The 17,591-nt window shown below is 39.7% G+C and overlaps 1 protein-coding gene across 11 annotated transcripts in view; it reads left to right on the forward strand.

The window, feature by feature from the left end:
• LOC149985682 (butyrophilin subfamily 1 member A1-like) overlaps positions 1-17,591 on the forward strand; it is an 89,520-nt gene that overhangs the window by 1,155 nt on the left and 70,774 nt on the right. For 7 of the 11 annotated variants that reach the window (XR_016482390.1, XR_016482389.1, XR_016482401.1 and 4 more), the window contains exons 2-8: positions 7,473-7,547; positions 7,987-8,337; positions 8,482-8,763; positions 11,109-11,222; positions 15,011-15,031; positions 15,595-15,615; positions 17,318-17,338. Coding sequence is in view for 5 of the 11 variants with exons in the window: in XM_090181773.1 (XP_090037899.1) it covers positions 7,478-7,547; positions 7,987-8,337; positions 8,482-8,763; positions 11,109-11,222; positions 15,011-15,031; positions 15,595-15,615; positions 17,318-17,338 (880 nt within the window). In the remaining 6 variants the exon portion in view is untranslated. The remainder of the gene's footprint in view (positions 1-7,472; positions 7,548-7,986; positions 8,338-8,481; positions 8,764-11,108; positions 11,223-15,010; positions 15,032-15,594; positions 15,616-17,317; positions 17,339-17,591) is intronic. The other 4 variants (XR_016482405.1, XM_090181797.1, XM_090181788.1 and 1 more) reach the window with 2 other exon arrangements.

The raw sequence follows: 17,591 nt of genomic DNA on the forward strand, positions 1-17,591 counted from the left end.
ACATCGGAATCGGACGATATTAGCTAAAAATGCCAACATCGGCATCGGCTTGATGTATAGTTCAACGTCGATGTGAAAAACCGATGTCAAAGCTGGAGTGCATACCTACAGTATATAACGTAGGTAGATGACGTGCATACCTACAGTATATAACGTAGGTAGATGATGTACATACCTATATAATGTAGATAGATGATGTACATACCTATATAACGTAGGTAGATGACGTACATACCTATATAACGTAGGTAGATGACGTACATACCTACATAACGTAGGTAGATGAGGTGCATACCTATATAACATCAGGTAGATGACGTACATACCTACAGTATATAACGTAGGTAGATGACCTACATACCTGTATAACGTAGGTAGATGATGTGCATACCTACAGTATATAACGGAGGTAGATGACGTACATACCTACAGTATATAACGTAGGTAGATGAGGTACATACCTACAGTATATAACGTAGGTAGATGAGGTACATACCTACAGTATATAACGTAGGTAGATGAGGTACATACCTACAGTATATAACGTAGGTAGATGAGGTACATACCTACAGTATATAACGTAGGTAGATGAGGTACATACCTACAGTATATAACGTAGGTAGATGACGTGCATACCTACAGTATATAACGTAGGTAGATGAGGTACATACCTACAGTATATAACGTAGGTAGATGAGGTACATACCTACAGTATATAACGTAGGTAGATGATGTACATACCTACAGTATATAACGTAGGTAGATGATGTACATACCTACAGTATATAACGTAGGTAGATGATGTACATACCTACAGTATATAACGTAGGTAGATGATGTACATACCTACAGTATATAACGTAGGTAGATGACGTACATACCTACATAACGTAGGTAGATGATGTACATACCTACAGTATATAACGTAGGTAGATGATGTGCATACCTACAGTATATAACGTAGGTAGATGACGTACATACCTACATAACGTAGGTAGATGATGTACATACCTACAGTATATAACGTAGGTAGATGACGTACATACCTACATAACGTAGGTAGATGATGTACATACCTACAGTATATAACGTAGGTAGATGATGTACATACCTACAGTATATAACGTAGGTAGATGATGTGCATACCTACAGTATATAACGTAGGTAGATGAGGTACATACCTACAGTATATAACGTAGGTAGATGAGGTACATACCTACAGTATATAACGTAGGTAGATGATGTGCATACCTACAGTATATAACGTAGGTAGATGACGTACATACCTACATAACGTAGGTAGATGATGTACATACCTACAGTATATAACGTAGGTAGATGACGTACATACCTACATAACGTAGGTAGATGATGTACATACCTACAGTATATAACGTAGGTAGATGATGTGCATACCTACAGTATATAACGTAGGTAGATGACGTGCATACCTACATAACGTAGGTAGATAATGTACATACCTACAGTATATAACGTAGGTAGATGACGTGCATACCTACAGTATATAACGTAGGTAGATGATGTGCATACCTACAGTATATAACGTAGGTAGATGAGGTACATACCTATATAACATCAGGTAGATGACGTACATACCTACAGTATATAACGTAGGTAGATGATGTGCATACCTACAGTATATAACGTAGGTAGATGATGTACATACCTATATAACGTAGGTAGATGACCTACATACCTACAGTATATAACGTAGGTAGATGAGGTGCATACCTACAGTATATAACGTAGGTAGATGCCGTACATACCTACAGTATATAACGTAGGTAGATGACGTACATACCTACAGTATATAACGTAGGTAGATGAGGTACATACCTACAGTATATAACGTAGGTAGATGAGGTACATACCTATATAACATCAGGTAGATGACGTACATACCTACAGTATATAACGTAGGTAGATGACGTACATACCTACATAACGTAGGTAGATGATGTACATACCTACAGTATATAACGTAGGTAGATGATGTGCATACCTACAGTATATAACGTAGGTAGATGAGGTGCATACCTACAGTATATAACGTAGGTAGATGATGTACATACCTACAGTATATAACGTAGGTAGATGATGTACATACCTACAGTATATAACGTAGGTAGATGATGTGCATACCTACAGTATATAACGTAGGTAGATGACGTGCATACCTACAGTATATAACGTAGGTAGATGATGTACATACCTACAGTATATAACGTAGGTAGATGACGTACATACCTACATAACGTAGGTAGATGAGGTACATACCTACAGTATATAACGTAGGTAGATGACGTACATACCTATATAACGTAGGTAGATGACGTACATACCTACATAACGTAGGTAGATGAGGTGCATACCTACAGTATATAACGTAGGTAGATGAGGTACATACCTATATAACGTAGGTAGATGACGTACATACCTACATAACGTAGGTAGATGACGTACATACCTACAGTATATAACGTAGGTAGATGAGGTACATACCTATATAACGTAGGTAGATGACGTACATACCTACATAACGTAGGTAGATGACGTACATACCTACAGTATATAACGTAGGTAGATGACGTGCATACCTATATAACGTAGGTAGATGACGTACATACCTACAGTATATAACGTAGGTAGATGAGGTACATACCTACAGTATATAACGTAGGTAGATGAGGTACATACCTATATAACGTAGGTAGATGACGTACATACCTACATAACGTAGGTAGATGACGTACATACCTACAGTATATAACGTAGGTAGATGACCTACATACCTACAGTATATAACGTAGGTAGATGATGTGCATACCTACAGTATATAACGTAGGTAGATGAGGTACATACCTACAGTATATAACGTAGGTAGATGACGTACATACCTATATAACGTAGGTAGATGACGTACATACCTACATAACGTAGGTAGATGACGTACATACCTATATAACGTAGGTAGATGACGTACATACCTACATAACGTAGGTAGATGAGGTGCATACCTATATAACGTAGGTAGATGATGTACATACCTATATAACGTAGGTAGATGACGTGCATACCTACAGTATATAACGTAGGTAGATGATGTGCATACCTACAGTATATAACGTAGGTAGATGAGGTACATACCTACAGTATATAACGTAGGTAGATGACGTACATACCTACAGTATATAACGTAGGTAGATGATGTGCATACCTACATAATGTAGGTAGATGACGTACATACCTACAGTATATAACGTAGGTAGATGACGTACATACCTACAGTATATAACGTAGGTAGATGATGTGCATACCTACAGTATATAACGTAGGTAGATGAGGTACATACCTATATAACATCAGGTAGATGACGTACATACCTACAGTATATAACGTAGGTAGATGACGTACATACCTACATAACGTAGGTAGATGATGTACATACCTACAGTATATAACGTAGGTAGATGATGTGCATACCTACAGTATATAACGTAGGTAGATGAGGTGCATACCTACAGTATATAACGTAGGTAGATGATGTACATACCTACAGTATATAACGTAGGTAGATGATGTGCATACCTACAGTATATAACGTAGGTAGATGATGTGCATACCTACAGTATATAACGTAGGTAGATGAGGTGCATACCTACAGTATATAACGTAGGTAGATGATGTACATACCTACAGTATATAACGTAGGTAGATGACGTACATACCTACAGTATATAACGTAGGTAGATGATGTGCATACCTACAGTATATAACGTAGGTAGATGACGTGCATACCTACAGTATATAACGTAGGTAGATGATGTACATACCTACAGTATATAACGTAGGTAGATGACGTACATACCTACAGTATATAACGTAGGTAGATGACGTACATACCTACATAACGTAGGTAGATGAGGTACATACCTACAGTATATAACGTAGGTAGATGACGTACATACCTATATAACGTAGGTAGATGACGTACATACCTACATAACGTAGGTAGATGAGGTGCATACCTACAGTATATAATGTAGGTAGATGACGTGCATACCTACAGTATATAACGTAGGTAGATGATGTACATACCTACAGTATATAACGTAGGTAGATGATGTACATACCTATATAACATCAGGTAGATGACGTACATACCTACAGTATATAACGTAGGTAGATGAGGTACATACCTATATAACATCAGGTAGATGACGTACATACCTACAGTATATAACGTAGGTAGATGACGTACATACCTACATAACGTAGGTAGATGAGGTGCATACCTATATAACGTAGGTAGATGAGGTGCATACCTATATAACGTAGGTAGATGATGTACATACCTATATCACGTAGGTAGATGAGGTGCATACCTACAGTATATAATGTAGGTAGATGACGTGCATACCTACAGTATATAACGTAGGTAGATGATGTACATACCTATATAACGTAGGTAGATGAGGTGCATACCTATATAACGTAGGTAGATGAGGTGCATACCTATATAACGTAGGTAGATGACGTAATGACGCCACAAAAAATACAGCGCTACACAGAACAAAAGCAGAAAGATACTAAGCGTACACTTCCAACAACTGAACAAGTTCAAGTCCAGCAGTCATTTGAAAGAGTAAGAACATTTCAGCGAGACAATCAAAGGTGAAATCCATTAACACCAAGATAATAGAATTCGTTGCCCTTGACAATCAACCGTCCTCTGTCGTGGATGATGTTGGCTTTTGCCGACTGGTCGAGCCCCGGAACACACTATTTTTGAGATGTTCCCCTAGCGGAGTTACACAGTATTGTTGAAACTCACATCCATGAGCGTCACTGCTATTAGCTTCACGACTGACATTTGGAACAGCGATGTCAGCCCCATGAGCATTATGAGTCTGACAGCACAGTGGGTCCACGAGGATTTCCTACTGAGGAAAGCCGTATTGCATGCTCAAGAATGTGCTGGTTCTCATACCGCTGCTGCCATTTCAATGGGATTTGAGAACATGTTTTGAAACTTGGAAACACGAACTCTCCTAGCTCCATTCAAACAACTGACTCGAGAAATAAGCTCAACTGCGTCTGCAGACATGATGCCTTCAGTCAGGGCATTGAAACGCTCAGATAAACTGCTGACACAGACCGTGGGGTTACAACTTACAAAATAACTCGCGATTCAGTAGCATTCCCTCTGAGCCTCTTTACTGTGTCGTCACCATGCTCAATACAAGGTACAAGGACCGCTACTTCTATTCTCAATACAAGGTACAAGGACCGCTACTTCCATGCTCAATACAAGGTACAAGGACCGCTACTTCCATGCTCAATACAAGGTACAAGGACCGCTACGTCGATGCAGTAACCTTGTGTGTAACCTTTTTTAAAACTAAGCAAGTCAGTTAAGAACTAATTCTTATTAACAATGACGGCCTACCCCAGCCAAACCCGAAAGACCCTGGGCCAATTGTGCGCCCCACTATGGGACACCCAATGACGGCCTGATGTGATACAGCCTGGATTCAAACCACGGACTGTAGTGACGCCTCTTGCACAGAGATTGAGTGCCTTGGACAGCTGCGTCCGTGTGTGTTAACTGTTTAACTGTACTTGAATGCTTAAAAGGCCACAATTTTTTTTTAAATATCGGTTATCGGTATCTGGGGTTTTTTTTGCATGGAAAATATCGGTTATCGGTATCAGCCAAAAATGTCATATCGGTGCACCCCTAATCAGAAGGTGCTCTGTAAATGTGTTCTGAAAATGAGCCATGTTGTGGATACAGTCCCTAAAGTGGTAAACTTCGTAAGGGCAAAATCTTTAAAGGGCAAAATCAGATGACCAGCGGGAGAAGTATACATCGCTGCTGCTTGCTTTGAGCTGTGAGTTTTCTCGTCGATTTGAGGATTTTCAAAAAAGTGAATTTTCAAAATGACATGCTGTTGGTTTCCTCTCCTTTCACCTTCAATGTGGACAACGCTCCCACTGACCTGCAACTTGAGCTTATCGATCTTCAGTCTGATGCGGTGATTGGAGGACTATTCAAAACAATGTCACTGACGAGGTTCTATGCATCTTTCAAAACTTTCCAAAGATTAGGAGTCATGCTCAGAAGATGTTTGTACTGTTTGGGTCAACGTGTGTATGTGAACAGACATTTTCAGTGGTGAAATATAACAAGTCAAGGCACAGATCATCTCTTACTGACTGTCACCTCTCAACAATCCTGCGCATAACAACATCAGAAACTATACCTAACTTCACTGCTCTAGTCAATGCCCATCAGAGACTTCACTCCTCACACTGATTGAGTGGTTAAATGTAATGTTGAGCTCTCTCTCTTTCTTGTGTTTTTGTGCATCCCCGTTAACAAGAGTTCTGTCCGTGGTACTGAATGCACAGTGTACCTCTGTGTAGTTCATTGCATGTTTAATAATGAAAATACCTCCCAAAAGGAGAACATGGATGTGGTTTATTTCTGTGCATGTTAAACAAGTAAAATAAGTAGCATATCTGGATGTGATTTACAGTAGATATATCTGTCAACACAGTCATACACATGATGTATCATCCTGTAATATTATTCTGGCATGCGATGGCAAAAATATATTTTAATGTGGCCCACCATGGAAAATACTTGCCCAGGCCTGTTCTAGAGTCATCCCAGGCAGTTCTTGGACCTAGCTCATGCACAGAGTAATATGTGATGCCAGGGCAGATCGGATAAGATCTCAGCCTGGCAGATTCTCACACACAGCTGTAGAGAGAGGATGACATAAATCTTGACACTGTCAATCCAAGTAATTTGTTTTTCTCTTTCTCCAAGAGGTGAATATTTATGTTTATATTGATGCTGTGTTTATAGCCCTGTTATAAGTTTAATGCCATTTGTCATCTATTCATGTTTATACAACAGGTGTGTCTAATCCTGAATGCTGATTGGTTAAAATTGCATTCCAGCAAGTGTCTATTCCACATGTTGCCACCAGCTAAATATATGACGTTAAAAGCCTACTCCACTGTCTCATCATCTCAGCCAGACAGTGTTGTTGGCTAGCTCCTCTGAACAACAGTGTTGTCTCCATGTTGTCTCCCTTTTTGTTGTGTCGGTTTGTGGCAGCAGGTGTATATATAGTATATAGCAGGTGAGGGCTTTCACAGCAAACCTCTCAGATGGGTGAGAGCAAACCAGCCAACAGTTTTTACATGGTCCGTCATTTCTCTGGATTTAGAGACCAATAGTTTTTACACTACCAATAATCAGTAGGCCTATAGTGTAATCTATTGGTTTTATCTGAAAGGAGCCATAGTAAGATACTGAAGGTCTACTGGTTTTATCTGAAAGGGGCCATAGTAAGATACTGAAGGTCTACTGGTTGATATCTGGTTCAGATCTTTATAATTGATGTTTATTTTGTTAGACCTATTGTCTCTTTCAGGAATAATGGAGTCTGGACCAGACAGTCTGTTTGTGACTCTCCTGCTTCTCCTCCACAGTTCACACTCTGAGTCTGGTAACTACACTGCTAATTCCCTCTGTGTATGGTAACTACACTGCTAATTCCCTCTGAGTCTGGTAACTACACTGCTAATTCCCTCTGTGTCTGGTAACTACACTGCTAATTCCCTCTGTGTATGGTAACTACACTGCTAATTCCCTCTGAGTCTGGTAACTACACTGATAATTCCCTCTGTGTCTGGTAACTACACTGCTAATTCCCTCTGTGTCTGGTAACTACACTGCTAATTCCCTCTGTGTCTGGTAACTACACTGCTAATTCCCTCTGTGTGTGTGTGGTGACCCATGCAGCAACTATTGCTTCCTCTTTGTGTGTGTGCATTATTACGTATATTTTGAATGGCACGTTTCTATGAATTACATTTGACTGTCTGTGTGTCTTTAGTGGTGGGTAATGTCCTAAATACTCCTTAATTTCTGTCTGTTCTCTTCAGAGAGGTTTGAGGTTCTTGGTCCAACCGATACCATTGTTGCTGTGGCTGGTGATGACATCATTCTGCCCTGCTACCTCAAACCCAACATCAGCGCTGAGGACATGACAGTGGACTGGCTGAACCTGGACTTCAAAGATGGTCGTGTCTATCGTTACCAAAACAGAAAAATCATACGAGAGGATCAGATTCCCTCCTACATTGGAAGAACGTCACTGTTTGAAGAGGAACTATGGAGGGGCAACACCTCTTTAAAACTGTCCAGGGTACAAGGCACTGATGAGGGACATTACAAATGCTTTATTAAGGCAAAGAGCTGGGATCATGATCTCATTATTCAAGTCCTCGTTAAAGGTGAGGTTTATTTTCATGTTAATTTAATAATCTAACTACAGTACAATGACATCACCTCTTTCCTTCATATTGCTGGATACAGTATGTGTCTATTTGTTCACAGCCTGTCACCAGGTAACATCCAGTCTGTCTGTGGGTCTGTAGCTGTAGGATCCAAGCCAGTGGTGTCCATTGTGGGACACAGAGAGGGAGGGATGGGTCTGCTGTGTGAATCAGAAGGCTGGCACCCTGAGCCTGAGCTGGTGTGGTGGGACAGTAAAGGAGTCCATCTCTCTGCTGGTCCTCCTGAGATACATAGAGACTTCAAGGGATTCTACACAGTCAAACAACATGTCATTGTCCAGGAGACTGACACCAACCGCTTTACCTGCAGAGTCCAACAGAGCCAGATCAATGAGAAGATGGAGACAGAGGTTCACCTCCCTAGTGAGTAACACAACATAATATTATTTAGACATTGTTAGATATTACTACACTGTTGGAACTAGAAACACAAGCAATTCGCTACACACGCTTTAATATGTGACCAACAGTTTTTTACATGGTCCGTCATTTCCCCCGGATTTAGTGACCAATAGTTTTTACACTACCAATATTCAGTAGGCCTATAGTGTTATCTATTGGTTTTATCTGAAAGGGGCCACAGTAAGATACTGAAGGTCTATTGGTTTTAACTGAAAGGGGCCATAGTAAGATACTGAAGGTCTATTGGTTTTAGCTGAAAGGAGCCATGTGATTTGATTTGACAAGAAACGCTGGAGTAATTGATGTGTTAATGTCCAGTATGTGTTTTAACCAAAGGCTTTGAGACGACAATACAGAAGGATAGTGTTTATTATGATACACTCCACTGCTGTGTGGTAGTATTAGTACCAAACCCTGTTGTTGATGTGTGGTAGTATTAGTACCAAACCCTGTTGTTGATGTGTGGTAGTATTAGTACCAAACCCTGTTGTTGATGTGTGGTAGTATTAGTACCAAACCCTGTTGTTGATGTGTGGTAGTATTAGTACCAAACCCTGTTGTTGATGTGTGTGGTAGTATTAGTACCAAACCCTGTTGTTGATGTCTAATGATGTGTGGTAGTATTAGTACCCAACCCTGTTGTTGATGTGTGGTAGTATTAGTACCAAACCCTGTTGTTGATGTGTAATGATGTGTGGTAGTATTAGTACCAAACCCTGTTGTTGATGTGTAATGATGTGTGGTAGTATTATGACCAAACCCTGTTGTTGATGTGTAATGATGTGTGTGGTAGTATTAGTACCCAACCCTGTTGTTGATGTGTAATGATGTGTGGTAGTATTAGTACCAAACCCTGTTGTTGATGTGTGGTAGTATTAGTACCAAACCCTGTTGTTGAAGTGCAATGATGTGTGGTAGTATTAGTACCAAACCCTGTTGTTGATGTGTAATGATGTGTGGTAGTATTAGTACCAAACCCTGTTGTTGAAGTGTAATGATGTGTGGTAGTATTAGGACCAAACCCTGTTGTTGATGTGTAATGATGTGTGTGGTAGTATTAGTACCCAACCCTGTTGTTGATGTGTGGTAGTATTAGTACCAAACCCTGTTGTTGATGTGTAATGATGTGTGGTAGTATTAGTACCCAACCCTGTTGTTGATGTGTGGTAGTATTAGTACCAAACCCTGTTGTTGATGTGTAATGATGTGTGGTAGTATTAGTACCAAACCCTGTTGTTGATGTGTAATGATGTGTGTGGTAGTATTAGTACCCAACCCTGTTGTTGATGTGTAATGATGTGTGGTAGTATTAGTACCAAACCCTGTTGTTGATGTGTGGTAGTATCAGTACCAAACCCTGTTGTTGATGTGTGGTAGTATTAGTACACAACCCTGTTGTTGATGTGTGGTAGTATTAGTACCAAACCCTGTTGTTGATGTGTGTGGTAGTATTAGTACCAAACCCTGTTGTTAATGTGTAATGATGTGTGTGGTAGTAGTAGTACCAGACCCTGTTGTTGATGTGTAATGATGTGTGGTAGTATTAGTACCAGACCCTGTTGTTGATGTGTGGTAGTATTAGTACCAAACCCTGTTGTTGATGTGTAACGATGTGTGTGGTAGTAGTAGTACCAGACCCTGTTGTTGATGTGTAATGATGTGTGGTAGTATTAGTACCAGACCCTGTTGTTGATGTGTAATGATGTGTGGTAGTATTAGTACCAAACCCTGTTGTTGATGTGTGTGGTAGTATTAGTACCAAACCCTGTTGTTGATGTGTAATGATGTGTGTGGTAGTATTAGTGCCAAACCCTGTTGTTGATGTGTGGTAGTATTATTACCAAACCCTGTTGTTGATGTGTGGTAGTATTAGTGCCAAACCCTGTTGTTGATGTGTAATGATGTGTGGTAGTATTTGTACCAAACCCTGTTGTTGATGTGTGGTAGTATTATTACCAAACCCTGTTGTTGATGTGTGGTAGTATTAGTACCAAACCCTGTTGTTGATGTGTGGTAGTATTAGTACCAAACCCTGTTGTTGATGTGTGGTAGTATTAGTACCAAACCCTGTTGTTGATGTGTGGTAGTATTAGTACCAAACCCTGTTGTTGATGTGTAATGATGTGTGGTAGTATTAGTGCCAAACCCTGTTGTTGATGTGTAATGATGTGTGGTAGTATTAGTACCAAACCCTGTTGTTGATGTGTAATGATGTGTGGTAGTATTAGTACCAAACCCTGTTGTTGATGTGTGGTAGTATTAGTACCAAACCCTGTTGTTGATGTGTAATGATGTTTGTGTTTTAGGTGAGTTATTTGATACAACCCCATGGAAAATATCCTCTATTGTGTTATGCTGTCTGGGAGCCATCACTGGGATTGGGTTATCTCTGGCTATCTGCTGGATATCTTATAAGAAAGGTAATGGAGAGATGATATGAATGTTTCATTGTTAGAAATAAATGTCCGCAATGCTTTTTTCATCCTCACCACATTCACAGTGGTTGTATTTTATGGATACAGGATAATATACTACACCTGCAGGTGATTAATATGTTATCACTGATGAATGATTTTAACCTGCAGGTGATTAACATTGTCATCTCTTTACTATCATTAAATTGAACACTTAGTTTTATCAAAGATTCTCTGTAATTAGTATTACGCGATCAAACTTGTTAATCATGTAACTGTAATTAACTAGGAAGTCGTGGCACCAAGGAAAATATTCAGATTACAAAGTTATCATTTCCTAAAATAACTTTTCAGATATTTTATATGTGATCAAATAGTCTTCTGATTAATGAATTATTTACTTTACCTCACGTTAGTCTCATTCCAAACGTCGTAAATTGTTGGTTATCTGCACGAACCCAGTCTTCACTATGAGTAATCCATACATCAATTGTCTTAAATCATTTATTTATTATTAACTAAGTAATTCACAGAAATGCATAAACAAACAAACAAAGTCAATATGGTTACAAGAAATGATAAGGGAATGTGCCCTAGTGGGCTAAACCGGCATCGCGGCTTGTTAGACAAAAGGGGAAGTGGGGGTCAACTGAGATGAGACACTACAAAGTTGATAATTATAACAATTGAAATGCTAATCCTTTGCACATGAACACTCACTCATTTGGGAACAATTGCAATCAATATATATATTTACGCTCAGTGTGTCGTCGGGATTTTTGTTGAAAAGTTTGTTTCTGTTGGAGAGTTTTGTCCGTCTCTCTCTCTCTGTATTGGTTAGAGGGGATAGTTCAGAGCGACATTCAGTCATGTTGTAGAATGGATGTTTCGGCGGTTGTCGTTCTTCGCGTTCAATGATACCGAATTCCTTGCTGCAGACTAGTAATTAATATCAAAGACTTGTTCTTATTCTGTCTGTATCGATAGTCTAAGAGTTTAACCACGTGGTATGATTAAAATATTCAGCAAAGGTCTATAACCTTTGTCCTCCCGTGATTGAGAGAAACATGGTCTGGTGATAATTTCTCAAAGTTGGGTTTTATTCGGGAATTGCAGAAAAGGGGCTGTCCCAGGATGCCTGACCCTAACTGGGCTCAGGGGCGGTCCTCTGATTTAGTTCAACTCAAAAGGGAAATGGGGTTTCCTTCATTAAACAGTCCGAAATCACATTGTAAAATTGTGTAAACAGTATCATACTCACTCATTCATCTTATACAACAATTAGATGTAAACCTCATATCTGAGGCTATTATGTAAACAGCGTTATGGTAATGTGGCCACACCGTCTCCCATGAGCTTCCCCAAGTTGTAACAAACAGACCAGTTCGTAGCTGGATTCTTCACCGATCTTTTATACTTTCTCCGGAACATGAAATTTGTTCAGACCTCCAGTTCTGTGAGGTGGAAGAAATTCCTTTGTTCTCTATGAAACTTCACTCTGTCTCTATACTGTGTGACCCTGAGGCAGGGTCTTCTCAGGAATTTACGACCTCTCTCTGACCACAGCAGCCTAGTTGAAGGAGGCAGGGGGAGGCAGGGGGGGCAGGGAGAGGGGGATGGGGCTTGCTGTACCCAAAGAGGGCAACGTCATGACAACATGATGACACTGATGACTGATTTTAACCGGCAGGTGATTCACATGTTAACACTGGTGACTCACTTTTATTTTTATCTGCAGGTGTGATAATAGATGAACTCAAACTGCAGCCTGTTAATCTTAAGTCTACCCCTTCCTTTTTCGAACATTCTGTTAAAAATCGCGCAACTTTTCAGCGTCCTGCTACTCATGCCAGGAATATAATATATGCATATGATCAGTAACACTCTGAAGTTTCTAAAACTGGTTAAATCACGGCTGTGACTATAACAGATTGTGTGTTTCATTGAAAAACGCAAGAAAAACTGCTCTCTGAAAGCTAAAAATAATTTCCATAAGTCACTTTCATGGGTTGTTAAAAGGGCACAAAATTTTATATCGACCTGCATGCAATTCATACAGATTCCACACGATGTCGCCATTGTCGTCATTTTCAATTGAGTTTTTTGTTGGAAAATCCAACTAACTGGATTCCGTTTCTTCCGGTCTCCACCAGGATGTTTTCAATGTGCACATTGGCAGCCATTGATTTGCAGACGAGGAGCTATTGAATATACATCGCCCTGTAATCATTTTGATAGATTATAAACGTTTACTAATACCTAAAGTTGGATTACAAAAGTATTTCGAAGTGTTTTGTGAAAGTTTATCGTCGACTTTTTTAATTTTAAAAAATGACGCAGCGTTTAAAAACAATGTTTTTTTCTGAATGACACAGCTTCCATAGAAAGCTATTTTGGGTATATATGGACCGATTTAAACGAAAAAAAGACCCAATAGTGATGTTTATGGGGCATATAGGAGTGCCAAGAAAGAAGCTCGTCAAAGGTAATGAATGTTTTATATTTTATTTCTGCGTTTTGTGTAGCGCCGGATAAGCAAAGTCTTTGTTTACGTCGCATTCAGGCATTTTGGGGTGTTGCATGCTATCAGATAATAGCTTCTCATGCTTTCGCCGAAAAGCATTTTAAAAATCTGACTTGTTGGCTAGGTTCACAACGAGTGTAGCTTTAATTCAATACCCTGCATGTGAATTTTGATAAAGGTTTGAGTTTTAACGAGTACATTTAGCATTTAGCGTAGCGCATTTGCATTTCCAGGTGTCTACTTGAGACATCTGCGTCTCAAGTAGGAGCAAGAAGTTTTAACTTGATGACGCTACCCATCCCGGTAGCGGGATAATTGTCATCAGCAACCGCTGAATAGCATAGCGCCACAGTCAAATAATATTACTAAAAAATATTCATATTCATGAAATCACAAGTGCAATATTGCAAAACACAGTTTAGCCTTTTGTTAATCCACCTGTCGTCTCAGATTTTGAAATTATGCTTTACAGCGAAAGCGTTTGTGTAAGTTTATCGATAGCATAACATAACATTATGTACACTAAGCATTAAGTAGCTAGGTCACGAAAATCAGAAAAGCAATCAAATTAATTGTTTACCTTTGATGATCTTCAGATGTTTTCACTCACGAGACTCCCAGGTACACAACAAATGTTCCTTTTGTTCCATAAAGATTATTTTTATACCCAAAATACCTCCGTTTGTTTGTCGCGTTATGTTCAGAAATCCACAGGAAAGTGCGCTCACGACAACGCAGACGTATATTCCAAATAATATCCATAATGTCCACAGAAACATGTCAAACGTTTTTTATAATCAATCCTCAGGTTGTTTTTAAAATATATATTTGATAATATATCAACCGGGTGTGTAGATTTTTCAATAACACCGGGAGAAACAATGGCCGCTTTACTCTGTAGCGCAAAACTCACTCTGAGAGCCCCCACCTATCCACTTACGCAATGTGATCTTTCACGCTCATTTTTCAAAATAAAAGCTTGAAACTATGTCTAAAGACTGTTGACACCTTAGGGAAGCCATAGAAAAATGAATTTAGTTGATATCCCTTTAAATGGAGGATAGGCATGCATAGGAACAGAGGAACAGGAACAGTGCCTCAAAATAAGAGGCACTTCCTGATTGGATTTTCTTCAGGTGGTGGAACTCAGTTAGGATTTGTGCCATTAGTCAAGTGATATGAGACAAGGAGTCCCAGAGAGAGACTACATCTTCTAGTGTTCATGTTAATGATGTTCTCACTGTCTTCCATCTACTCTACATGTTCACAGATGACCTCACTAGGAAGCTAGGTAAGTAGTGGTTTTATTGTCCCTAACCCAGATTACACACGACTGTAAAGATTCACTAAGCAGGCCACAGTTTCCAATTGACATATTCATTGTTATTGCATTGTTAAACCTGCAAGTAAGCATGGACAGTGAATACCATGTGTATCCCGTACATACATCAAATGAAACTGGAAACTTGAAGTGGTATATCCCAGTGCCTTATTAGTGTCAGTATCTTCAGACCATAGATTGATGTTCTAGAACAGGATGTGTTGAGGCTGTAGAGGACCACTAGACTAGAGAGAGGTAGTCTCTGATACACCTGGATCACTGATACCTGTCACATGTATTGAGTGAATTTAAGAGGTAAATGATAATGTTGTAGATCTCTATTGGAGAGAGGATGTCTCACACACAGAGGTAAGCTAGACTCATTTAGGTGTGTGGAACTCAATTTAGATTTATCCCATAGTATGATATTAAAGAAGTGATATGAGACAAGGAGTCCCAGAGAGAGACTACATCTTATAGTGTTCATGTTGATGATGTTCTCACTGTCTTCCATCTACTCTACATATTTGCAGATGAACTCAAGGCAGAAAAGGGTAAGTAGTGGTTTTATTTTCCCTAACCCAGATTGCACACATGACTGTTTTATTTATTTTATTTCTCCTTTATTTAACCAGGTAGGCTAGCTGAGAACACCTTTATTTAACCAGGTAGGCTAGTTGAGAACACCTTTATTTAACCAGGTAGGCTAGTTGAGAACACCTTTATTTAACCAGGTAGGCTAGTTGAGAACACCTTTATTTAACCAGGTAGGCTAGCTGAGAACAAGTTCTCATTTTTAACTGTGACCTGGCCAAGATAAAGCATAGCAGTTCGACACACACAACAACACAGAGTTACACATGGAATAAACAAAACATACAGTCAATAATACAGTAGAAAATAGAAAACAAAAAAGTCTATATACAGTGAGTGCAAATGAGGTAAGATAAGGGAGTTAAGGCAATAAATAGGCCATGGTGGCGAAGTAATTACAATATAGCAATTAAACATTGGTAGATGGTAGATGTGCAGAAGATGAATATGCAAGTAGAGATACTGGGGTGCCAAGGAGCAAGGTAAATATATAAGTACAGTATGGGGATAGATTGGCTGTTTACAGATGGGCTATGTACAGCTGCAGTGATCTGTGAGCTGCTCTGACAGCTGGTGCTTAAAGCTAGTGAGGGAGATATCAGTCTCCAGCTTCAGTGATTTTTGCAGTTCGTTCCAGTCATTGGCAGCAGAGAACTGGAAGGAAAGGCGACCAAAGGAAGAATTGGCTTTGGGGGTGACCAGTGAGATATACCTGCTGGAGCGCGTGCTACGAGTGGCTGCTGCTATGGTGAGATAAGGCAGGGCGTTACCTAGCAGAGACTTGTAGATATCCTGTAGCCAGTGGGTTTGGCGACGAGGGCCAAGCAAAACAAAACGGATGGCACTGTGATAGACTGCATCCAATTTGTTGAGTAGAGTGTTGGAGGCTATTTTATAAATGACATCGCCGAAGTCTAGGATCGGTAGGATGGTCAGTTTTACGAGGGTATGTTTGGCAGCATGAGTGAAGGATGCTTTGTTGCGATATAGGAAGCCGATTCTAGATTTAATTTTGGATTGGAGATGCTTAATGTGAGTCTGGAAGGAGAGTTTACAGTCTAACCAGACACCTAGGTATTTGTAGTTGTCCATGTATTCTAAGTCAGAGCCGTCCGGTGTAGTGATGCTGGACGGGCGGGCAGGTGCGGGCAGTGATCGATTGAATAGCATGCATTTAGTTTTACTTGCATTTAAGAGCAGTTGGAGGCCACGGAAGGAGAGTTGTATGGCATTGAAGCTCGTCTTGAGGTTAGTTAACACAGTGTCCAAAAAGGGGCCAGAGGTAAACAGAATAGTGTCGTCTGCATTAGAGGTGGATCAGAGAATCACAAGCAGCAAGAGCGACATCATTGATGTATACAGAGAAGAGAGTCGGCCCGAGAATTGAACCCTGTGACACCCCCATAGAGACTGCCAGAGGTCCGGACAACAGGTTCTCCGATTTGACACACTGAACTCTATCAGAGAAGTAGTTGGTAAACCAGGCGAGGCAATCATTTGAGAAACTAGGGCTGTCGAGTCTGTCAATAAGAATGTGGTGATTGACAGAGTCGAAAGCCTTGGCCAGGTCGATGAATAAGGAGTCCCAGAGAGAGACTACATCTTCTAGTGTTCATGTTAATGATGTTCTCACTGTCTTCCATCTACTCTACATATTTACAGAGGTCCTCAGGATGGAGAATGGTAAGTAGTGTCTTCAGATCATCACTGCTAGATTTACGTAATCCATTTTATGTTTATTTTTTGTTGTTGAGCACAAAGAGGTAATTGGTAATTGATACATCAATTTTTGGACTAATAAATTAATTATATGTACACATTGATTCTTGAAGAATATAACTTATACATTATTAAAGAGCTTAGTTCAACTGTTGTACCCCTTCAGAATCCAACATATAACCTTGTTTTATCTCAATGCTTGTAAACAAAGTAAATA

The sequence above is a fragment of the Oncorhynchus mykiss genome, chromosome 1 (assembly GCF_057628025.1).
Source record: "Oncorhynchus mykiss isolate SJ-2025 chromosome 1, ASM5762802v1, whole genome shotgun sequence".
Lineage (NCBI taxonomy): Eukaryota > Metazoa > Chordata > Actinopteri > Salmoniformes > Salmonidae > Oncorhynchus > Oncorhynchus mykiss.